We start from the raw sequence: 24,554 nt of genomic DNA on the forward strand, positions 1-24,554 counted from the left end.
CATCGTGGAGAAAACACCTTATATTGCACCTTATACATTTCACGTCAACGGAGTTAACACAACGCTATGGATGGGGGACTCTGGCGCTATTCCTCCGTCGACATCATCACCACTCTTTGATTTATTTGAAAGCCTCCTCTTTTCTCTAGAACTTCTATCCAGAAAATGGCGCTGCAATCACCAATTAGACCACGCGGCAGCACCCTATCAACGGTGTGAATAAGCTTTCACAAGCCGAGATCATCACACAGGCTGCAGAAGCGGCTATGGGGAGCGCAAGTGCTCATACACACACCCGGGGAAGAGGGGGAGGAATAGGAAGAGGCAATGGTGATAGCCAGATCAGCTGTGCAGCAGACGCTGACGCAGAGGGGGCGATTCCAATAACACCAGCTGATTCGTACAATGCCTCGTGATGTCAGAGCCATTGGAGTGATCTCACTAAAAGTGGGTCCATCGGGACGGAAGAGGTCATATAAGTAACCGCCTTTCTCATTCCACGAGAAAGGGGGTCAACGATCGATACAACTTCCTTTCCCATTGTACATTCGCTGCAATGCCGTCGCTTAGCAGACTTCGTCACTTACTTTACTACCCTTCTCTCAAGCAAACTCGTTGTCTGACACGAATAGAATCGCAGTCAGCCTCAATTTCTAAGCGTCCCTACAAGAAATGGCAGATTCCTAAGCGTGTTATAGAGTTATACCGAGTCGTATTCCGGTGCTATCTCTTTACATATAATTTTGTTACAGCAACCTGGAAATTTAGGGAAATTCTTTTCATGGTGGAACGAATAGGACTACTCATTTGGCATTAGTATCAAAGGCCTCTGTTCACGGTATTCTTCGACGACATCACCGTATCCTACCTCCCTAAAGCACCTGCTCCCGTTTAGATTTATCTGGACATTTCGTCTTGTCTTTCGTCATATCCCAATCATTTGCACAAAGACAAATCCCACGCATCTACACAACCCGTTCATGTTGGGAACAGTCGGTCCTAGCCGAACCAAGCACACGATTGTAAAGGTCGTGAGCGGCAAATTTAGACTCTTTGGCGTCAGTGCCTATTATAACAATGAGAGAATGAGTCAGATACTTCTGAGCCACGAAAGATTCGGCTTTTCCGGAGAACATTGAACAAAGTAGTAACTTGGTGCTTTTTGCATCTAGTTGTATATGCATTTAACCGAGTACTATCCCCCGAAGAAAATACTTCTAGATCCTTTTTTTTCGTGAGAAAACATTACCGCCTCAGATATGGCCCTGATTTCATATTCTTGTCCTAGACGGTGCGTACATATATATATGTGTATGCTCCTGACTTGACGCAGCCGACAAGGTCGTCATCGAAATCGCCATCACCTAGGCTTCCAGGGACCGTTGTCAAGCAAGCCGAATGACCCAAGTCCCATCATGATCCGACACGGGAGTCCCATTGAGGGCCCACATGAAAAGCAGGCGTTGGATGACTTCTTCCAGCAGTCCCGTCGTCGGGTTGGAGTTGACGGTAAAACAGAACTATAATCCATGCCCAAAAGGCCTCACACATCCCGATATCTTAAACCTTATGACCTCCACCTTCTCAATAGTTGGCTATATTCGGTGGAAGGTTCAGACAAGGATACAGCTGGTCATCGGGTGGCTCCTCCTCGCTTCTGCCATGCTGTTCCTGGGAAGCCCTTCTACTATCCGCCCTGCCCTCTTCCTGTCCCAAGCCAGCCATCATCTCCCCCGAAATCAAATCCGTGACAGAGTACACATCAGAGCCATCCTTCTCTCACGGCTCTAGAGCACCGTCACAGCCCGAGTCCAAAATATTGACTAGTACTCTTGTTCAAGACCCCCACTACCGGGACCTGCAACCTTCTTCTCCGCGATATATATATTCTCGCTTCGGGTCCGAAGACCCGCTGCCGCCAGGACCTTTAAGCCTAGTTGCCCGCATGATACAAGACAGAGGCTCGGCAGAGCTATCCGTCTCCTCCATCGTTGAGGATGAGAATCTTGTGGCTGTTATGTTTGGCGCTATGGAGCATCAGGTTAAGAATCTTGTCCAAGAGCACTTTCTCCCAAGGGAGAGGGGCCAGGGCATCCAACCACTACTAAGGGCCGAGAGCGTCCCGCTTACAAGAGCATACGTCCCATGAAAGAGGAACACGGAATTCGGGATCAGCACCCCGGTTCCCGATATAATCTACGGGTACAGCCGGACCAAGGATGCTTTCTCCCGAGCACAGTACGGATAGCTCGCTAGCCAAGGCCCCGGTAACGATGGCAGGTCAACCACCTCTGAGATGCTATATCCGTTCTTCATTATTGAAGTTGAAGGAGATAGCAGAGCATCAGGCAGCAGCTTGCACGTTGCCACCAACCAATGTCCTGGCGGTGCTGCAACTTGCTCCCGGATATCGGAACGACTCAACGAGCAGTTACTTGAGGGCGTCTACTGACACACATCAAGCCACCCTTCCTTCCAACCGGTAGATAATTCTACCTGGTCGTTGGCCATCGATAATGTGAGGGCTTGTCTATGCAATACGTGGAGGGACCACGAGAATAAGTGCTGGACCTGCTGGGTAGACCGTTCCATCATACGGAAGCCAGACGATTACCTCCGACTTTGAAGATCGATTAAGAACATTGTCTACTGGGGCCGAGTTGAGAGGCTTCAATCTATACGCGACGCGATACATAGCATTATGGATGCCTCCCATCTTGACGCCTCATCCGCGGCTGAAAACCGCCCGCCATTCCCGATACGTCGTAGGAGCGAGCGATTGTTGAAGCGCTGCACCGAAGGATGATTATCCTCGCTGTTTGTTACCTTTTTACTCTTGACCTGTCTTTAGGAGTGGTTTCGCTTACGTGCTGCTTTACTTTTTAGTGGGGTTCTTAATGTGCATATATCCCTGTTCATTCTTATATGGTAGCTTCATTCTCACTTGCTCTTATTCTTACCACTACGCCACTTTATTGCAAGCTCTCGTTCTAATCTTGTTCTTCATACTGGTAGCTTTTTAATAAGATCTAATAAGATCGATATATTCTCCTACGCCCTTTGAAGAGCAGCCTGCAATATAGAAGTATAGCCCCACGTAGGACTAAATCTTTGTCCCTCTCCGACGTTTGAGTGGGGTTTCGTCTTATTGGACCCTGTGCCTGAGCGATCCTGGCAATCTGTCCTGAGTTTCCCAAATCATCTCACACAAAAATGGTTGTTAATTATACGAGTAGATGCTAAAAGAAATAATCCTTGTAACAGCGACTCAGAACTATTACAAGCATGGCCAACAATAATCAGAACCGGTCACCCTGCTTCACCTCTTAGTAATCATGATGGTAATGATTCGCCCGTGGCAGATTGGCGATTGCCGTGACGGTTTACAGGGACGGATCGTGCCTTCCCCTTGATACGCGCATGTGTAATATGTCTCCGCCACGCCAAGATTGTGGGCCTCGCCTCGCATCTGCGTCCGCGACCCTCGGTACTGGGTGTCGCTGGTTGATCCTCCCAACAAAATAATAATAATAATGAGCCCATTATTCATCTCTCAGACACGGCTGGGTTGTAGTGGAGACATACGAGTAGTCTCGCTGATGTTAGCCCTTTCTGATTGATTCGAGTTTGATTCGAGTTTGTCCTTCACCTTCTTTCGCTCAGGCATCCACACTTGGCCTAGGTCACCAAGAAAAACCCGTCCGTTTCTTTTCTCTAACTGCGCCCCCTGCGAATAATGCATGTTCAGCGTCTCTGAGCGTCCAAGCTACTCTCATATTTCACGATATAATATCCCCTTTCTTTGAGCTCTTCTCATCAGACCCGCGCCCCGAATATGGACGACAAACAACCTGTCCGGGTGGCCGTTGTAGGTACTGGATTGGCTGGCCTGACAACAGCGTACCTGTTGAAGAATGATAAGCACCGACGGTACGACGTGACACTGCTGGATCAGGTAAGCAAGCTTGACGGCGACGAAGATGAAAAGATGACGTTATGAGTGGTACTTACTCACCACGGATAGACGGAAAGCCTCTCGTTCGATTCGGCCTCTATCACCGTCAAGAATGAAAAGACGGGCGACGTGGAACGTGTCGACTTGCCCATGCGTGCCAGCGCCGGCGGCTACTACGCCAACCTGATGCGCATGTATCGCCATCTCAACGTGCCCTTGCATCCCATCCGCTTCCTATTCATCTTCTCGGAGGCTATCCCACTGGCGGCCAAGGGCATTCCCACGTCCACCGACGGCGACTCTGAAGGCGGTCAACAGCGGAGCTACTTTGTGCACGCGTCGAATCTGCACCAATTGCCACCACCGTGGCCTAGTCAGCGTAGCGTCCTCTTGCACATTATCGAGATTATGTACCTCATCATCTGCCAACTCTGGTTCTCCGTCGCCTGCTTCATCATTGTGCCCAATACCACCGGGCCGGGGGGCGGTGAATCGTTCGCTGAGTACCTGGAGCGTATATGGATGCCACGCCGGTACATCTCGCACTACCTGTTACCGCTCATGAGTAGCGTGTCCACGTGCACCCACGCTGAGATGCTCAAGTTTTTCCAGCCAGCGACATTGTCAACTACAAGAGGCTGTCCCACGGCCATCAGCACTATGCAGTGTGCGGAGGCGTCAGTCAAATCCAGGCCAAACTAAGCAATGGCCTAGACGGCACACGTCTAGGGTCGCGCGTGTCCCGAGTTGCACCCGCGCCAAATCTTGGTGGCGTTCTTGTACGGTGGAAGTCTAATGGGTCGACGGAGGAGGAGCAGGAGTTGTTTGACCGCGTGGTCCTGGCTGTATCGCCTGATGTCGCCTCTCGTATATTTGCACCACTTGCAGCCATTGCGCACAAGATGCCCACGGTCCAAGTCGAGAGTTCTGTTCTCCCAATGACCAAGGAAAACGGATACTCGGTTGTACACAAATCTAGCGAGGATGGCGTGTCAGCAGGATGCATGCACCACAGCAAAGATGGCTCGCGAGCCCAGACCATCATGCTCAAGACAAGGTTCTCCAACAAGGGCTCTCAGACCGAAGCCCTACATACTATGCCAAGCGGTGTCATTGTAAGCACATGTCCCATCGACTCAACTGGGCCGCCCAAAAATGCCATCCGGTACGCCAAGTTCACCAGGACGCTGCGGACACCCCAGAGCAGGGCTGCGGTGGAGAAGATGATGGGGCGAGCGTACCCGGACGACGATACAAATGAAAAGCTCTTGGATGATGACTGTGACTGGACGAATGGTGACGATAATGTGTGGATAGCCGGTGCATGGTGCTGGGATGGCATGGTTCTTCTAGAGGGATGTGTCGTATCCGCCATGAAGGTTGCCCGTGATTTTGGTGTCGAGATACCCTGGGCACTGTGAGAAGCAGGTGTCAATCTTGGTGTTTGTACAAAGAGTTTGAAGGATGGTGCTTGTTTAGCGTAATAGGCATATTAAGAGATGTACGACTTCTATTACTTTCACTTTTCATTTTCATTTTTCGTTGAATAAACAATCCGGTGTTACATTCACCAAAAAAAAAAGTGTGCAAGATCTCATCGTGTAAACTACTCCTCCTACTTTTATTCTAATTCTTAGCTACTTCGTCCTCACACTATTATTACCACTTTTCCTCTCCACTATTAAGAGCCAACGTAATCCCATAATACTACAGAAATAATACAGTTAGTAAATTATCTAAAACTAAAGAAAATCATCTTCTTTTTATCTCTCAATTCCACGTAGTTCTCACGATTTTCATATTCAAGTACCTGGTTTCACTGTTGTCTGAGTAAAAATTGACACGCGGGCGCCGCGGGGAAAACCGCCCCACCGCATACACCCAGTATTAACAGCCCTCTCACCTCCAAATCAATCTTCCTCGGCATCAACTTCAACTGCGGACAGGGGCTCAATCACACAAGCCATGAGCTCATCATCCTCACGAGATATCGGCCTCGCCTTCATGGGCGGCTTCATCGTCGCCGTGTTCACGGTGTCCATTGCTGGAATCTTGGCCCTACGCAGAACCGACGTGTATGGCCTAGGCCACTGGAAGCTCAATGCCAAGATGCCCCTCTCATCAATGTGGATGAATCTAGGATATTGGTGCCTATGCCCCTTCCCTCTCCATCTCCCCTCGTGCTTGCATCATTCCCGTCACCGATAAACAACTGACCTGGCCAGGACAACCCCCGATGGAAAAACCATCACCGTATTTGAAGATGCATGTGCCATGCTCTTACGACAGATCCTTGATACAGCCGGTCTTATCGGACCTGATGATGCAGAGGACACGCCAGACTTAAAGCGTAGATCCCTCGCCATACTGGACGTCGGCTTCGGCTGTGGCGATCAGACATGGGAGCTCGTCAGACTCACCCGCGCTGCTACCCGCTGGTCCCGCTTTCGCTATGTCGGCCTCACCATGAATCGGTATCAGGTCGACACTGCCCAGCGTAGAATATACCGGGAGACACTGCCCCCCTCCTCTCAACTGCGGAGGCACGAGAGAAGAGAAGTTGCTGTTGATGATGATGGTAGCAGTGGGGCCCCTGTTATGGCACAGGTGCCTCCTGCAGACTCCTTTACCCTCTTCTGTGCCAACGCTGCTTTGCCGGATGCCTGGAACCAAAAAGTCAAGAGAGCCGTCCAGTCCATGGTGAACGCCGATGACAGTCATACTGATCCTGATTCCAATGTCGGTGGGAATAAAGATAATTTCCCCGCCTTCTCCGACCGCTGGTTCCTCGCCCTCGACTGCCTCTACCACTTCTCCCCTTCCAGGAAACCCATCCTCCAGTACGCTGCCAACAAGCTCGCTGCAAACTTCATGGCCTTTGACCTTGTCCTCAACGAGTCGGCCTCCTGGCGCGACACCATCATCGTCAGGGCCGTCGGCCTTATGATGGGCTGCCCCATCCGCACCTTTCTCACCAAGGCCGAGTACACTGCCCAGCTGGTCAAGTGCGGCTACGACGAGGACTCCATCATCATCCGTGACATATCACCTCACGTCTTTCCTGGTGTTGTTGGCTTCCTCGACGACCAAGACAGAGCGCTTAGTCAATATGGTGTCTCCATTGGTGGTTTCAAGCTCGCTGGGAGATTGTTTGATTGGTTTGGCCGGTCAAACGTCCTCAAAGCCTCCATTGTCGTTGCACGAGTCACTCATCAATGTCAAGAATAATTTCATAATTTGCTTGTTCAATTTTGATATTTGGTAATGCTGCTATTTCTAGGGTGCTGTGTCTACTCCATTTTCGAGTCTTGTGTGTTGAAAAAACAGCTGTGTCGTCTCTTGTCAATTCTTAGCTTGTTTGTCTCTTGTAACCTGGCCCTTGGGTCGATCCCAACCGTCCCATCTTTCCTCTCACAGGATCCACCTCTACACAACCGTCTATCAAGAGTCCATTGTCGTCTTCTCAGATTGTCAGTCCATGAATCTCTCGAGTTTTCTGTTTCAGTGTAAACTTGCCATTTAACCCCTTTCTTTGTCGAGGGAGCACAGGGGAGCTCAGTAGTAGCTGTCCTTCGACTCCGAATCCTTGTGGCCCTTGGATTGGCCAGTCTCACAAGCTTCACCCTCGATGGTCCTTGTGACAGTGAGAACTTCACATCCTCCTGGGCAGTGGGGGGGTGCCTCGTGAGAGTAGGAGTGCTTCTGCTCATGCTTGCCAGTATCGCACAAGGACTTGGGTTGCTCGCACTTTTCACTCGTTTCTTCCTTTCCACTCTTCTTACTGCTCTTCTCGGCCTTCTCCTTCTTCTTGCCCTTCCTGCCTCCCTTCTCCTTCTTGCTACCCTTCTTGCTACCCTTCTTCTTGCTCCCCTTATCCTTTTTGGAACATTCTTCTCCGCTCTCTTCATTGCCGTAAGACTTGCTGCCCTTTTCCTTTTTGGAGCTCTCGCACTCCTCTCCCTTTTCTGACTTTCCATAGGAAGATTTGTCGTGTCCCCACGAACAAGACTCCTTGTGGTGATGGTCCGGTGTCGGGTGTGCCCAATGGACGACAGTTGATGTAACCTGACAGCATGGCTTGTGTGCCAGCGTGTGTGCCGGGGGATATGGCTGGTAAGGTTGCTTGTGCTCCGGTGTGTGAGCCGGTTTGTGAGGAGTCTTGTGCGGTGGGTACTCTTGGTCATAGCCGTCCTCAGGATGCTCTAGATGGTGATTGTGGGGATTCTTGTAGTGAGGGATGCTAGTTGGAGAAGAAGGGGCATATTGTTTGGTTGTCTTAGTGGGGGAAGATGAGCTGTATCCTGGGGCCTTGGTGTAGGGGCCATGATGGTAAGGATGCCCATGACCACTAGAGCTATTGTAGTCTTGCTCGTCCTGTTGTCCATAATCATATTCATGAGGATGTTCTGACTTGTAGGAAGGCGACTTATGCTCCGACTGGTGCTCCATTGAGTACTCATCTTTCTCATCAGGCGAGTACTCTTTCTTGTGATCAGGCTTGTGATCAAGCTTGTGGTCAGGCTTGTGGTCAGGCTTGTGATCATGCTTATGGCCATGCTTATGGTCCGACTTTGATTTCTTGTGTTCGTGCTTTGGCTTCTTGTGCTTTGTCTTGCCTTCAGTTTGATGAGTCTCCTGGTGGTGCGGTTTGTGTTCCGTGGGGGTGATGTAAGGAGGGGTATACGGGTGGCCACCGTTGTCGATGCCGAGCTTGTGCACCTGAGTCGTGGGAGTCTCAGCCTGGTATCCTGGATTCTCAGGATGGGGGAGAGACAGGGCCAAAAGGCCCATTGTCGATAACAGAAGAAGTCTCGTCATGTTGGCGATTTATAAGGGAGGCCAAGTAGGTATCGAGGCAACTAGGCGAAATGGTGCACAGACAGCCCTGCCGACAGGAATAATCGAGGACTTGGGGTAAAGATGCTGGGCTTCGGGGGAGGTTTAAAGAGTCGAGAAAGGAGAAGAAGGTAGAAGAGAGGAGAGAGGGGAGATGGGACAGATTCTGGGAGTTTGGCATAATATACCAGGCCATATATGTCAGGGAAGGAACGCCCTTGTTGGTTGGTGCATCTACAGCTGTCGAAAGGGCCACACGCCCCTAGGACCTGCCAAGGTGAGAATCGTGGGAGAGGACGCAGCAAGAAGCAAACATATCGACTTTGGTAGCCTTGATAGAAGTTCAGCTTGGAACTATCACAGTGCCCATGAACCGGGGTTCGATTGTGCCATTATCCCCTCTTATATGGTCCATGGCGAAGCACGACCTCGTCAAATTGGTCGCCAGTGTCGTTGAACCCAGGTGCACGCAAATATGGCACTTCATTAATTCCCATATATTCAAGGTAGGAGTGCCCGTGGCTGCTAGGAAAGACGCAAAGGATGAGCTCTGAGTCGGAAGGAGAAGTGACAGCGGGGAAGGCCTGTCGTAACCAGCAATGCTCAAGAGTATGTTAGCCCAAATAAATCCCAGGTAATCACAATTCCTTGTCGTTTTAAACGAGTCTACAATATTATCAACACATGTATTCGTGAGGTTTGCCAATCGTATATGCTTGTATTTATACGCATCATGTACAGGTACGTGGGACAAATCTTGACTAACAACGTTATCAGTTGGTTACGCACTTACCAGCTCCTTCCCGAAGTCGGGGGGTTTTCCGTACCTGCCCGCCACCCGTTCGCCCGCTCCTGCCCCTCACGTCCGTAAACCGCCCGACAAAAACGCTCCTTCCTCGTAGCCCCGATGACGTGATTGCTTCCACAGTAGGTACCATAATACCGTGAGCTCTTTCGCTACACTGTATCTGAAGCCTCCGCTGGACATCTCCGTCCATTCAATCAAAGGAAGGGGAAAGAAAAAAAAAAGCCATCCACGCAGCTACTAGCAACACCTGGTCCACTCACCTTACCCCACATACAGCTTTGGCCTTTTATCATTCATCACTCGCCGTTCGCCCATTTGCTTATTCTTCTCAAGCCTTCTCATTCAAAACATAGCTGCCCGGCTGTATTTATACATGCGCCTCTTAGCTCAGACCTTGACATCTCTTGTTCGTCGCAGTCCCTGCCAAAATCCTCTTGAATCTTCCACATTGTTCCGCCAACCAGGGACTCTCACCAGAAACATGGTTACTGCAGCGGGAAAGCGTCTTGCTGGCAAGACTGTTGTTATCACAGGAGCCTCTTCCGGAATCGGACGCTCGACTGCCCTTGAGTTTGCTCGCACCAGCCCCGAGAATCTGCGTCTCATTCTCACGGCCCGCCGCGATGACGCCCTTCGCGAGCTTGCCGCTGAGATCAAGGCTGAAGTAGGTGATGGCGTCAAGGTCCTTCCCGTTCAGCTTGACGTGAGGGACGCCGACGCTGTGCGAGGCTTTGTGGGAAACCTTCCTGAGGAGTGGCGCGATATTAACGTACTCGTCAACAATGCGTTAGTCCTAGCCTTGTCTATGTCTTTGATACTAGTTCCATGCTAACTGGGCCTTTCTCCTTAGCGGTCTTGTCAAGGGTGTTGCCAGGGCTCCCGAGATCAGGGAGGAGGATGTGAACGTCATGTTCCAGACCAACGTCACCGGCCTCATCAACATGACGCAAGCCGTTCTCCCGATTTTCCTGAAGCGTGCCGACGGCGGCCATGGTGACATTATCAATATTGGCTCCATTGCCGGTACGCCAAAGATTTCTTCCCCTCAAAAGACCATATCATGGCCCAGAATGATTTGTGCGTCATGTACTAACTGGGTGGTAATTTATCAGGCCGCGAGCCCTACGTCGGCGGTTCCATTTACTGTGCCACTAAGGCTGCCGTCCGCAGCTTCACCGAGAGTCTTCGCAAGGAACTCATTGCTACCCGCATCCGCGTCATGACCGTGGACCCTGGCCAGGTCGAGACTGTAAGCGCTACGCTGCTTTGCCGCAGGTTGGAAGCAACATGCTAATACAGATGTCAGAACTTCTCCGTCGTCCGCTTCTACGGGGACAAGGCTAAGGCTGACGCTGTCTACGCGTAAGTCCTCACTTACCTCGTCTCACCATCAGAAATTTAGTCCAAGCTAACTCTTTCATGAACAGTGGCTGCGAGCCGCTAACGCCTGACGACATTGCCGAGATCATTGTTTTTAACGCCTCGCGCCGCGAGAATCTAGTCATTGCCGACTCGCTTGTATTTCCCAACCACCAGGTAAGTCAACCAGCAAAGAGTTAGCAGGTACCATTTGCTAGATACTAACACACATGACACAGGCATCGGCCACCGTCCTGCATCGCAAGACCTAAAAGATTTAGAATGAAACGTATCAAATCTATACATTGTATTGAGAAACTGACTCCCCCCGCCCCCGATGCGTGTCTCCATGTGGCATCGTTGACAGGTTTCACAAGAAAGTAATTACTACACTTGTTCTCTGCCAGCAACACGACTCATACGTATAGTGGCGTGTAATGTTGAAACGTTCAATAGCTAATGAACTATCCACTGGAATCAAATGATTACGATATGTATCGGGCTGTTATCTTGCCCCCAACCCACCTGCCGAGGCAGCGTCCACAAAGGAACAGAGTCGAGAGCCTTCTGGTCCCTAAGTTTGATATACCAACGTTCCGTTCAGGATCCATTCTGAGTTGAATCGGACCCTGGCCGTCACTTAAGTGTGACGGCACCGCTGGGGAGGAGAGAAGCACAAAGTCATAGGCAGGGGGGCAAACAAGAAAAAAAATCAAACGCCGTTCATGATATTCATACTGCCAGTCAAGACTGCGGTGTTGTTTTGTGCAACACGTTGCGAGAGTCATTTCAGAAGCTCTGCTGTTGCAATCCTCACCATCCTGCTGTACAAACAGGGAAACCGTATGGCCAAGCACCAGAAAGCTCATTCCAAGACGCCACGCTGGAAATTGGGAGAAAAAAAAGAAAAAAAAAAGAAAAAAAAAAGCAAAAGCAAACATGCGCTGTTGTCTCCTTACGTGAGACCACTCCAGAGTAAGAGGGGGTTTCGGAGGAATAAATGGTATAAGAACAGCAGAAGGGTTCGGCGTAAATCCACTTAGTCCCCATAATGTTGGAAGAGAGGCGAGAGAGACTCGCCAAAGTGGTTGCGGCGGATGGCCTCTGACAACATGAAGGACAGGTCCAGGACGACCAGCTTGTTGATTCCCCTCGCGCTCTCCTCGGAGATGGGGAAGCTGTTGGTAACGACAATGGTGTCGATGCAATCGCAGGCCTCGAGCTGGGCGAGCGAGTCGCCTCCAAAGACGCCGTGCGTAGCGATGCAGTACACCTTCTTTGCACCTCCCCTCTTGACGACGGTCTCGGCGGCAGCAATCCACGAGCCAGCCTTGTCGATCATGTCATCAACAATAAAGACGATTCTGTTTTTGACATCGCCGACCAGAGTGATCATGTGCTCCACCTTAGGGTTCTCAAAAGCATGCTCCTCATCGTCTGAGACGTTAGCCTCAGCATCGCCTGAGCCACCGAGAGACTGCAAGAACATGGTCGAGTGGTGAGACATGGCCATGGGGTCTTCGCCGTTGACGCTGTTACCGGCCGTAGACGTCTGCTCGGGTGAAACAAAGTCCTCATCGACAATATGTCCATCGACTAGGCGGCCGTGGGTGACCTCCTTAGCACGACGGTCATCGAACTCTAAGTCTGCAGTCGCGGACGAATGGGACGGTCGGCGAGGCGGCGTGGTGTAGCCATTGTGAGCCGACAGGTGGCCCTTGCTACCACCACTACCGCGGGTGGGGGAACCCTCCTCGTTGGCGACTGAAGTCCTGGCGACACGGGTAGATTCCAAGTGGCTTGCTTCGCGTGGCTCCGTCTCCCTGCCCAACTGACTCAAGCGGAGATTCTCGAGAGCAGGCTGCAGATCGGCACTGTCGAGTTGGCGCATGATCATACTGCTAGTCATGTTGGCATTGTTACCCCTCTTCCTATCGGTAGTGACCATGCCAAAGTTGAGCTTGAGAGCATCGGCGAGAGAGGTGACCCTCTTGGTACCTCCGGCGTTCTTGGAGACAACAACAGCCTCACGCCAGCCAGGGACGTTGCGTCGAATCCACTTAGCAATTATGGGCTCAGCGTGGAGGTTGTCGACGGGACACCTGAAGAACCCTTGCATTTGCGAAGCGTGAAGGTCGACGGTAATGACATGCTTAACGCCAGCAACCATGAGTAGGTTGGCAAGTAGACGGGCGGCAATGGCACCACGGTGGGACTTCTTCTTGGACTGCCTGTTGTAGGGGAAGTAGGGGAGAACGGCTGAAGGAGGGAATCAAGTCAGTACAATTCTGGTAAGAGCGAAAGGAGTGTACAGGTGTATTGACAATACATACCGGTAACCTTGTTAGCGGAACCACCTTTACAAGCATTGATGAGGATAAGAAGCTCCATTATGGAGTCATTGATGCTTGAGCTCCCCGACTGAACGATGAAGACATCCTTTTCGCGGACGCTGTTCAAGACCCTGACGCTTGTCTCGCCCTTGAGGAAACTGGTTAGTCTTCCTTGGACAAGAAAACCAAACGACAAGGGGGTCAAAAATGTCAGGACGAGAGGGCTGAGGCACTAGCATAGCTCAACTATGATGGAGCTGTGGGTGGCTCACATTGGAGAATTGTGTCAGATCGGCCTCGGCGGGCTGCATGCCCAGATTCCCACAGATTTGACCCGTGAGAGCCGGGCACGAGTTGCCAGCGAAGATGAGTGTATTGCGCATGGCGACAGTGTCCGGCCAGTGGCCAAGGGCCAACAGATGATGAGGTAAAGAAAAGACTTTTTGTTATCCGAAGATTGCCACCAGAATGGGGAGGGGGGATGGTTGGATGTTGTGGAGGAAACAAAAGAAAATGTCTTGAGGATTAAAAAAAAAAAGGAAAGGAGAAAAGACGGAAGACTGTTTTGTCACAGTGTCCACAATGTCATTTGTGCACGGTAACCCTGCCTCCCACGTGAGTAATACAGTGGGCCACACTGTAATAGTCAAACTTTTGATGGGGTTGTAAATTTCTGCGGGGGAGGGGGGGGGTCGCTCTTTCCTTGTAATATTAGTCAATGGAGTTCCTTCCCTATGACTAAAAACCTCCAGCGGGACCCAATCCCACATGTCTGCCTCGCCAATTGAGTCGTTTATGATTATTATTCTCTCAGCATACAGCGATACTATAACGACATCATCAGTTTTATCGAACGTCCTACGAAGTAGTCAGCGGCCATGTGGTCTTGAAAAAAAAAAAAAAAAAAAAAAAAAACAGCCCCCGACTGATCGGCACCATGCATGCCTGCAGCTAAGCCTCGGACCCTGTCACTAACTCTCAACACGCACACCACACACACGCAACATGGGCATTCCGCACCTCATTACTACCCTGCAGCCTTTTGCTCAACAGGGCTTTCTCAAAGACGAAGCTATTGTCATAGACGGGCCAGCCTTTGCGTACCACATTCTTGAGATATGTAGGCGTAATGGGATAACGCAGCCGAGCTATGCTGTCCTGGGCTGCACGGCGGTGCGGTGGCTGAGCGAGCTATCGATGCACAGCTTTATGTGAGTGTTGTTTGAGGGGGGGGACGACATCCAAGTATCCAAGTGCTTCCAAGTATTTATACTAACGCATTTGTGGTTAGAGACGGCATCTACTTTGACGGCTATCTACCCAAGTCCAAAATTGATGTCCGTATGGAGAGAATGGTCAAGGCAACCAGCCAGCTCAACCAATTCCATGCAGCCTACCCGGATGGCTGCCCAGAGCGTCATTTACAAACGACCCGGGAGACGGCAGCCGTAGACTTGTTTGCGTTTCAAACATCAGATACAAGAAAACTACTCCCACCGCCGTTTCTTGTGCCAGCCATCATCGACGCCTTAAAAGCGAGCCATCAGTACAGCAAGGTGTTGAGAATAGTTCCCGGCGAGGCAGACACCTTTTGCGCCAGGCACCTGGCCCGAGCAAAAAAAGGCGTCGTTCTGACGTCAGACTCTGACCTACTGGTCCACGACCTGGCGGGCGGCCGCGTTGTTTTCTTCCGCGACATCTACTTGTCTCAGGGTAAATGGAAGGCTCCCATCTTCGATCCGGAAGTCATGTGCCGGAATTTCAGCGACGGGATTCGTCGGTTCGCCTACGAGCTGTCACTCTCGCCTCACTCAACAGTCCCGGAGCTGGCGCTTGCGTGCAGCCAGCCAATGACGACGCGATCCGATGACTACAAGATATTCTGCCAGCAGTATCAGAACGAGATTTTTGACCAGATTGAGAGCTACGGCCCTGAATTAGAGTCAATGGATCCGCGAGTTTCTGAGGTGTCTATCCAGATGGGCCCCGTGTTTGATGAACCAGTGGCCAATATATATCTCCCCGTCCTGGTGGAGAGCCCTATGCGCGCCAGTGCCTGGGAATCTAGCATCTCGATCCGTCAGTTGGCTTATACGATTTTGAAGTTTTGTAACCAGAGCACTACTTCAATGGTGAACGAGTATAGACGTGTGCAGACTCACCAGCAACAGGGCAAGCCGGCCCCCCTACTGCTCTTTGCTGAGATACCTCACACCATCACCGAGCTTATCAGGCGTCTTAACTTGATCAAAATTGAGAGCAGAGGAAAAATAGAGATGACAGGATTTGGGTTGATGAATTATCTGTACATCTGTGGAGACGGCGACGGGAAATCACCAGTCACCCGTGTGGTCGTGCAGCAGCTACAAAAACAGCAGCAGCACTCACAAACAAAACTAGCCTGGGACATGGTCCATTTAACCGCCCAGCTACAAGCGTTCAACTACTCTCTCAGGATACTCTGGCAGGTCCTACAACTTGTACCGGGGCCTCAGCACTGCTCGTGGAGTAAGGAAGCCGGAGATCTTAAGCGCCAGCTGAAAGTTCTGCCACCCTTGACAGAGTTTCCAGAGGTACACGAGGTGGTAGAGTTTTTCAATTGGCTTCCGGGATCCGAGATGAAGGATGCAGTGCGCCGATTTCTCAAAGTGCCCGAGCCCGATGCGAAGACGCCGCCATCTGATGGTAAGAGGAAGAGGAGGCGCGGGCAATTGGGACCACGAGAGAAACGGACGAAACAGCAGCAGTATCAACGGCGACAGCAGCAGTATGGGGGCAACAGGTTCAATCATCTTCCTGACGAATGAATGAAAAAGGGATGCAGTACGAAACCAATACAACTGACGATGAAATGCGCTGTACGGGTAGATGAGTATGAACGTCAAACCCGTCTATTCCGACAAGCCTATATGTAAACGTTTTATTGTACAAGTCCCGGTCCTCCCACGTTATTCTATACTACATTCAATACCGAACCCCCTTTTCCCTTTCCATATTTCGTAATGCACAATTGTGTTTCCATTCTTGTTGGCCCTTTTCTTTCTTTTCATACAAGGTCATCAAATATATGGGAGCCGTGAATATCATCCATTAGATGGGCCAGGGACGCCCCGTCAGCCTTGGAAGTCTCACCGACATCCTCGAGGAGATTCTCAGCCGTCTCACCGCCACCGGAAGCTTTGATGATACGCCACGCGCGACGCAGCTCGTCCCGGATGGACACGATTCCATTGTGTGTCACGGTCCTGGCGACGTTGTGGTCCGTCTCGAACGGGTCCTCTATGGCGAAAAGGTAGCGCAGACGGACCTCTTTGACGTCGTCGGTCTTAGCGCCGGTGTTAGCGGGGGCTTTGGCAGCAACGGCAGGAGGGTTGCTGGATGTGTTGGTGGTGGCAGCGGCGGCACTGTTTGCGGTGCCACTATCGAGGCTCTCGTTGACCTCATATACCGTCTTGGCGCCCGTCCAGCCCTTTTCCTGCTTGGACAAGAGGCCGCCTAGGGTACGCAGACTTAGGACATCCCTGCCCCAGTCGAAGCCTTTACCGTGGCCGCTGCTCATGAGACCAGTCTGGGCGTAATACTCGAAGAAGCCGCGCAGGAGGCTGCCGATGGACTCGGTGTTGCGGTTGAGCTGGTTCATGGACGCGAGGTGGAGGATCTCCTCTTCGTTCCTCCAGAAATGCACATTGTATCCCTGGTAGGTGGTGCCGTTGTTGTGGTCTTCCGTGGGCGTGGGAGGGGGGGCTAGCTGCTGCAGATTGGGGCAGACGAAAGGCTGAGCTACGTTGACGAGGTAGTGCAAGACCATGAGGACATAGCCGTAACTGCTGAGGGTGCCGCGGTACCCTGAGTTGATACCCCGTACCTTGGCCCAGTGTTTGACGAAGAGCACCATGGGCCTGACGCGCGGGTCGGTATGCGAGTAGCATCGTAGAAGAGCCGTATTCTGCAGGGCCAGGTGAGCCGAGAAGTTTATGTCGCACTGCACGCCCGCTCCGGTCTTGGGGAACTCTAGATGATCCTTGTACCGGGACTGGTTGGGAGCCAGCAGGTGAGGGTCTTGCAGGGACCTGATCCTAGATACCAGGGCGGCAGACTTCTGCGTCACCGGTACTACAAGACAGCCGGCGGCACCGGGACCGGGTATCCTGACAAGTGAGGACTGCAGGAGCCGTACGTATTCCTTTATGTCTTCGACCTGAGACTGGTCGTATAGGCCCTTTTCTAGAGCCCGTGTGAACTCCCTGGCGAGCTGAAGGCTCTTGTGCCTCTGGGCTACGTCGTCCAGGCCCAGGATGACAGTTCCCGCCGCCATCATTGCTTCGAAATACTCCGACACGGCTGACTTGATCTCCCTGGGACGGATCCCAGCAATGTACTGCTTCACTACGGTGGATTCAGGCCCGTTGGCCAGGCGTAGCTGGTTGCTGGAACGCAGGTTCTCCAGGACCCTGGCGGCGCGAGCGTGGTACTGCGCAGGGGCCTCCTCGTTTCCCTGCTCCAGCGAGACGATCTGGAAAGACAGGACCCTTCTCATACGCTCAAGGAGGGTGTGAAGTTCCTTGTTGAACAGCACAGGGTCTACACCGTAGTCGCGCTTGCGCTGGGCAGCGTGCCAGGCCTCGACGGCATGGACTCCCTCAGCGTCATTTTGGATGATGGCACTGCCCTGCTCGGCCATCCAGACATTCCAGTGATACACGAGGTGCTCGCCCTCGATCTGGGTGAAGGTGGTCATGAGGGAGTGGTTGTCGGGCATGTTGTAAGCGGACTTGAATGCGAGGGAGGGGAACGACTGGAGGCGTTCGCGCACCTCGATGTTAGACAGACCTTGGACAAAGGCCTGGCACACGCGGTTAAGAACGTCCCACTGCAGGTCTGAGAATGACATGGCCGTCGAGCCTCGGACATCTCGACCGCCTGCCTTGCGGAGAACTCGCTTGGCAGTGCCGTAGTACGAATCTAGGGTGCTTCCCGGTCCTTGGCGGAGGTACAGCTTCTGGGGCTCCTGGTTCTCCCCGTCGATGGAGGGGACCTCAAAGGAGGTGGCAGCAACTTCTTTCTCATCGATCTTGTCGAGGCCAGTGGCCGCGGCGTCTTCGTGATGGTCATCTGCGGTAGCAGCGGTAATAGCGTTATGGCTGTGGTTGTGGTGGTCGTCATGTTCGTGTTCATCGTCGTCGTGATATTCGTGGCCCTCATTCTCCAATCCCCTTTCCCACTTGTCGCGGTTGGCAATGAGGTTGCGGTACAAAGGCTCCGGGGGCAGCTCGCACAGCTTGATGATGGGAACTCTGGTGCGAGTGAGGAGACGGGCGCCGATGCCGGCGTCGAGCAGGGCCTTTTCGATGAGACGGGGGATGGGCGAAGCCTTGGCGTCCGGCTGAATTTGTGACTGGGGCGATAGGAGAGCCAGGTCCATGTCCGAGGCCTTGGTGGCAAACCCAGACGACAAGCTACCGAAGCACTTTAGTTGGACAGACAGCGGGGAGAATTCAAATGGCTGCTGCCGGCCCTGGGCGTGCTGTTCCTGCTCGTAACTGGCAATGACGTGGCGGATGAGCTGCTCGATGCGCCCGCGGAAGGCCTCCTTTTCGACAATTTCGGGATGCTGGATCTCAGAGTCGGCAACGATATGGAAGCTCAGACGGTCGAGCAGGGCAGACTGATTAGCGACCTCATCGGGCCTGAAGAACGGGCGACGATGCTGATGCTGATGCTGGTGTTGGTTCTGGTAGTGGTGAGGCTGAGAGTGGGAGTGAGAGTGGGCAGACTGCTGCTGTTGCTGCTGCGGGGCGGCCTGACGCCAACCTGCGGGAGACATGGATGGGTGATTGTGACTGCCATCGAAACCGTTGGCGTATGAAGGCACTTCGACGGTCGAAGCGTGATGCTGGTGGTGACCGCGAAAAGCGTTTCCGTTTCCGCGACCTCTGGCGAAGCCATGCGGCGGACCGTAGGAAGGGCCGGACATGGCACGCTGATGAGGCCCAGGAGGAGGAACGGGTTGCCACTGCTGATGCGGATGGTGGCGCTGGCCGCGGCCAGCCTGCTGAAAAGACGGGCGAGGGTCGACGGGTATGGTGAGCTGGGCGTTCATCTGGCGACGCTGAGCCTGGTTAAGGCGCTTCCTGCCTGTCCTGGGACTGGGAGGGTACCCAGCAGCAGCGGAAGCCGAATGTTCCGAAGGCGATGCTGAGGCTGGGCCTGGGCCTGGGCCTGGGCCTGTAGCTAGTGCTGGTATGGGCTGTTGCTGTTGACCATGCGCCGTATGGCTGATGTTGCTGCTAGCGTCGGCGTTGGTAAGGATGAGACCACGTAAATGAGCTTCCAGCCCTGTTGGCTGGGGAGTTGAAGGATCCATTATAAGGGGAAGAGTGAGAAGAAACGGTTACCGTATGCCGGCTGAAGTGAGTGAAGAAGTCGACAGGATGACCATGGGCGACGAGACAATGGTTATGTGTACGTTGTTGCAAGGGCTTTGTTGTTGTGCCGTCGAATATGAGGGAGCGTTGATTGCAGCAGCAGAACGATGCTACCTTCTTATAACAGAGAAGAAAAGGGAGAGAGTGATGGTGTCTTCTCTAATGTCGGCAATGTTCGTACACGCCCCCGGTTGAGGTGAAAGTAAGAGATGAACTGGAGGGGAAGGAATGCAGATGGAGATACGTCGTATTTGTTCGTTTAATTTATTTATTCCGGAGTCGAACCAATGAAGTGAAGCATCCCAATGGAGGGGTATGATATTTGATGGCGTGGGGATGTGAAGTGTTGTTATTGTTGTTGTTCTTTTCTGGAGATGCACAGACTGAGTTCTGTAGTAGGTAGATCGGTGGTGACAGAATAAAGGCGGGGGAGGCAGATGAGGCTGAGAGTACAGATTAGAGAGTGAGAAGTGGATGGCAGGAGGATGGTGAGATGTTGGAAAAAGAGGCCAACAAGCCACGGAACAAGACCAAGAACAAGTCCAATAACCCCACTAATAGCTTCAGGAATGTGCCAGTGTGGATCAATTCAATGAGCCATCGGGTAAAGGGCCCCAAGGCTGAAGGTAGAGGTTTTAAAGGTTAAAAAAACCTCGTGAGGTGTGAATTATCATGTAGGAATTATCATGTCAACATGAGAAGCGGGGAATGATCGACTTATCTAGCGTGATGAATTGCTGTTTTGTTTGTGTTCTTTACTATGATATTTCGACAATCCTGGATACGAGTATTATATAGCATCACTCTACTCGTGTTATGTATTATTACTTTATATTGTATACTAGTAATACTATAAGCGTACATGACGCGCCGAACGGTATGGAACAATATTATTCCAGGAGGTATTCTACAGAGAGATGCATAACATATCACGCCGTAAACACCAACACAAAAGGCAATGACAATAGGGAAGGATAGAATGATTACTATCATTAGTAGTGGGAAATCATGGGGAGTCTGAAACCTCTTTTTGTTTCTTTGGAGGTCCCCTATAGACGAGAAAAAGACGTTAAAACAATCATCCTTGTTGTAGAGTGTTCACCAGTGAAAGATATGCATATAGCCAATACCGGTGTCAGTCAGCTAATGCTGGCACCTGCCAACCGCATATGCCTTCTACACTCACAGTACGGAGTAATATATAACCCCCCCCCTCTCATCAATTCTCACCTCCCATTCTCCCTCCCTCCCTCTCTCTCTCTCATCAGTATCATTCCGCAGCTTCACATACGTCACAGACCTCCTTACCAGATTGCCCATCATTCCCACCTCCTTCACCAAGATGGTCATCTCTCACTTCGACAGAATATTGCAGCTCGCATGATGACGGGAAATCACAAGGCATAGGATAGGAAGAGCCTCCGTTTTACCGTGTGGCCAAGGAACAAGAAACGACCCGAAGCTCGGCGGGAGTCCGTAAATGCCTTTCGGAGCGCATACAAACCTGAGGTAGAGTGTGATTATATCGTGGAGTTTGTCACCATGGATCACGCATGGATCATGCATGGGAATGGATGGTGATTGAGGTCAACGTTATAATTATCCGAAAGACATTGGTGCCACATCAGTTGTTCTTTGTCCCAAAGATTTTAGATGGCCAACACGTATTTTCATGTTGCTTGTAGATTCATCTCTAGATGTGACTTGACAACAATCACAAAAACGTCCTCATTGAAAAACATTAAAATCACCAGAATGATCTTCAAGACAATTGGATCAATGATTTCAATTTCTATTGTGATGCACTCTACTCCGTATAATGAATCATGATGAACCACGACGGGTGCTTGAAGATTTTAGCGGACTAACAGCGCTGTAATGAATAAGACCCACTAAAGTCCCCCCCTCCAAAGAATTCTGACTAAGAATCCTCGTAATACTCCATCGCCCGTACGCGTAGCCTTCAGCCTCCAAGACAACTGATTGAATGCATCACTATATCACTGCTGCATCGCCACTACATCCTCACATCCTCAATCACCGCCAACTTCTCCCCCTCCCCCCCGAAGGTCCATCGGCATACGCCAATACTGCATCTTGCTATTACACTCTCTGGCTGCTTTATTGAAACGCTGCACGAATATCGAAGGGAGAGCGGACCATTGCGTGTCCGCACCTCGGTCGCTTTCGTCGCGACTCTCGTCACGTCGCGTTCATCGCGAGACTCACGCCCGGGTCTACTGCTCAACACCCAACGTACGATTGCTTTTGTCGACAAGTCATACATGCACTCATTTACCAATTCAACTGATGCTCAGTGCGCCGATACGCCATCTTAATTCATATAAATCCTGACCGAGCGCGGCGCAACGCTGCCCAACCGGACCCATCATGAGTGGCCAGCCTCCACCCCCCGCGGGACGACCCATCGGAGCTCCTCCCAGGCCCCGTCCGAACAATGTGCTGCGTCCGAACCGTCCGAAGCCATCCATATTCGCCTCTCACAGAAACCACAACCGGCCCAACCCTGCCGCAGCTTCCAAGCCAAAATCCACCCCCGAGTCGAGGCAAAAGGCCCTGGAGCAGCGCCGCAAGGAGAATGGCGGATGGTCCGAGGCTGCGCCCGAGGGCTGCAATGATATCCCAATCATGACGACTAAGAGGGAGCTCATGGACGGCCTGCGCTTTCACATTATGAGGTTCTCACAGGCCAAGATGGACAGCAAGGCCGTCGACCCGACCGACGACGACGAGTTCGCACGCCCCGTCACCCTGCACAGGCGAGACCCGCGCCAACCCCCGGCCGCGCGCGCCCCCAAGGTTGAAGAGCCGGAGAAGGTGCCCGTCGACGCCCAGGAGATTGAGAGGCTGGAGGCGCTCAAGGCCGAGAAGGAGGCCCAAAAGGCCATCGACCAGGCCAAGATTGCCCCCGTGGCCAAGGAATCCAACCCCAAGCCCAAGAAGAAGGTGCGCGAGGAGAGGACCCAGTTCCACCGTACCTACAAGTCCGAGGCTGCTCGGAAAGAGTCTGAGCTGCGCTATGAGGAGGCTCTGCCCTGGCACCTCGAGGATGCCGACGGCAAGAACGTCTGGGTAGGTAACTACGTGGCTGCGCTATCCGGAAATAATGTTGCTTTCAAAATTGACGGTTCCGTCTTCCGCATGGTGCCCCTGGAGAAGTGGTACAAGTTCACGTCAAAGCCGTCCTTCAAGGTTCTCAGTATCGACGAGGCTGAGGATCTGATGAGCCGTAAGATGGATGTAGGCCGCTGGGTGATGAAGTCAGACGAGAGAAAGGCCAGCCAAGCAGAACTAGAAGCCACCAGGCGCATGCTCGGCGGCGGCGGTCGCATGATCAAGACGGAGAGCTCTACCTTCAAGGCCGCTTCCAGGGCCGAGAAGATGGAGCACGATGACATCGACATCTCGGGTGATGAGTTCCAGGATGACGACGAGGCCGTCACCTTTGAGCGTAACAATGACGAGGACGAGAAGGAATCCAAGGAAAGGATCCGACGCGAGCAGCTGGGTGCCAACCTCTTTGGTGATGGTGACGAGCAGCAGGTCGAGAAGGATCTCAATGAGGAGCTGAGGGAGGAGCTGGAGCGTCGCAAGTACGGAGAGTCTACCAAGAAGGCTCTCATCAAGAGGGACCGAGAAGACGTGTATGAGAGCGATGCGTCTCAGGAGAATCCCTGGAGCAGTTCGGTACGTCAAACAGAGAAGGGAATATTCCACACCATCGCTCTTCTTCTCTCACGGAAAAAAAATGGAGCAAATGACCTGTACCCCATAGAATCACCACTAACATGCCCAGTCCGATGACGAATCGTCAGGCAGCGATGACGAGAATGAGGAGGACAAGAAAGACAAGGAAGAAGGCGAGGACGGCCAGAACGACTCCAAGGATGGCAAGGACAAGGACAAGTCTAAGGGTCCCAAGGGCAGCACGCCCCAGAAGCAGAAACTTGGTGACTCCTCCAAGAAGGGTAAAGGCATCAAGCGAGTCGGATCCCCCGCCCTGTCCGAGTCCAGCGGCAACGAGTCGACGTTCAAGAAGAAGACCAAGGCATCATCGTCGGTCATGGGCAGCCGTGCCGGCACCCCATCCTTCCAGCAGGCTGCAGTGGCCAAGCGCAAGGCCAAGAGCGGCGGTGCTGGTTCCGGCAGCGATGGCGAGGCCACAGCCGGAGAATTGTCTGACGGCGCCGGGCCCAAGAAGAAGATCAAGCTCAAGGGCAGCAGCAGCGGCACGCCGTCTGCCTCGAGGACCGGAACGCCCAACCCCACTGCAAGGAGTGAGTTGCCATTTCGGCGGATAACTTGCTACCCTGACTCATCCACTAACGTGTTCTACCTACGCAGGCACCTCTCCCGACTCCCAGGCCAACGGTGCCATTGAGCCCTCCGAGGTTCTAGACAGGATCCCCCCCGAGGGTATCACGATCCAGGATCTCATCAAGTTCTTCACCGGACGTGTGGGCGAGAGACCGGGCCAGATGCCCAAGGCCGAATGGATCAGGCTTGTCCGTGGTCTCTGTGACTATGGTGCCGACAAGAGGCTTCGTAAGAAATGAGTAGGATTGGAAACAACCAAAAAGAATTGACTTCTTTATTTATTTATTTTTCTTTTCTCATATCTTTTTTCGAGGAAAACTACATATTTTTTTGTAATACCATTACCGATAAGGTGAAAAGGATGGGATATATGAGAGGGGGAAATCCAAGGAGGGCGATACCATGTAGGCTGAGCATGATTATGGAAGCAAGAGGAGATCACAAGACGAGAAATAGCACTATTTACTTGCGCAAACTATTTGGGGGGGGGGGGGGGGGGG

General features: G+C 52.1%; 7 protein-coding genes across 7 annotated transcripts; 4 read left to right on the forward strand and 3 right to left on the reverse strand.

Annotated features, from left to right (window-relative positions):
* Positions 1-3,835: 3,835 nt before the first annotated feature.
* Positions 3,836-7,183, forward strand: GMORB2_4199 (uncharacterized protein; the record flags this gene model as incomplete). Its single annotated transcript, XM_035466174.1, has 5 exons — positions 3,836-3,955; positions 4,025-4,488; positions 4,572-5,372; positions 5,902-6,102; positions 6,181-7,183. 5 exons carry the CDS (start codon positions 3,836-3,838, stop codon positions 7,181-7,183), a joined length of 2,589 nt encoding a protein of 862 aa, XP_035324011.1.
* Positions 7,184-7,510: 327 nt separating this feature from the next.
* On the reverse strand, positions 7,511-8,773 carry GMORB2_4200 (uncharacterized protein; the record flags this gene model as incomplete). The annotated part of the gene is made up of 1 exon (XM_035466175.1): positions 7,511-8,773. One exon carries the CDS (start codon positions 8,771-8,773, stop codon positions 7,511-7,513), a length of 1,263 nt encoding a protein of 420 aa, XP_035324012.1.
* Positions 8,774-10,080: 1,307 nt separating this feature from the next.
* Positions 10,081-11,230, forward strand: GMORB2_4201 (3-hydroxy acid dehydrogenase / malonic semialdehyde reductase; the record flags this gene model as incomplete). Its single annotated transcript, XM_035466176.1, has 6 exons — positions 10,081-10,385; positions 10,450-10,622; positions 10,712-10,848; positions 10,906-10,961; positions 11,027-11,135; positions 11,198-11,230. The coding sequence occupies 6 exons, from the start codon at positions 10,081-10,083 to the stop codon at positions 11,228-11,230; spliced, it is 813 nt and encodes a 270-aa protein (XP_035324013.1).
* A 767-nt stretch (positions 11,231-11,997) lies between these two features.
* Positions 11,998-13,674, reverse strand: GMORB2_4202 (ribose-phosphate pyrophosphokinase; the record flags this gene model as incomplete). The annotated part of the gene is made up of 4 exons (XM_035466177.1): positions 11,998-12,510; positions 12,904-13,217; positions 13,292-13,439; positions 13,564-13,674. The coding sequence occupies 4 exons, from the start codon at positions 13,672-13,674 to the stop codon at positions 11,998-12,000; spliced, it is 1,086 nt and encodes a 361-aa protein (XP_035324014.1).
* A 622-nt stretch (positions 13,675-14,296) lies between these two features.
* Positions 14,297-16,098, forward strand: GMORB2_4203 (uncharacterized protein; the record flags this gene model as incomplete). The annotated part of the gene is made up of 2 exons (XM_035466178.1): positions 14,297-14,502; positions 14,583-16,098. The coding sequence occupies 2 exons, from the start codon at positions 14,297-14,299 to the stop codon at positions 16,096-16,098; spliced, it is 1,722 nt and encodes a 573-aa protein (XP_035324015.1).
* Positions 16,099-16,337: 239 nt separating this feature from the next.
* Positions 16,338-19,655, reverse strand: GMORB2_4204 (terminal uridylyltransferase; the record flags this gene model as incomplete). Its single annotated transcript, XM_035466179.1, has 1 exon — positions 16,338-19,655. The coding sequence occupies one exon, from the start codon at positions 19,653-19,655 to the stop codon at positions 16,338-16,340; it is 3,318 nt and encodes a 1,105-aa protein (XP_035324016.1).
* Positions 19,656-22,107: 2,452 nt separating this feature from the next.
* On the forward strand, positions 22,108-24,293 carry GMORB2_4205 (uncharacterized protein; the record flags this gene model as incomplete). The annotated part of the gene is made up of 3 exons (XM_035466180.1): positions 22,108-23,424; positions 23,567-24,014; positions 24,082-24,293. 3 exons carry the CDS (start codon positions 22,108-22,110, stop codon positions 24,291-24,293), a joined length of 1,977 nt encoding a protein of 658 aa, XP_035324017.1.
* Between the last annotated feature and the right edge of the window lie 261 nt (positions 24,294-24,554).

This window comes from Geosmithia morbida (assembly GCF_012550715.1).
Source record: "Geosmithia morbida isolate 1262 chromosome Unknown scaffold_2, whole genome shotgun sequence".
In the NCBI taxonomy this organism is placed as follows: domain Eukaryota; kingdom Fungi; phylum Ascomycota; class Sordariomycetes; order Hypocreales; family Bionectriaceae; genus Geosmithia; species Geosmithia morbida.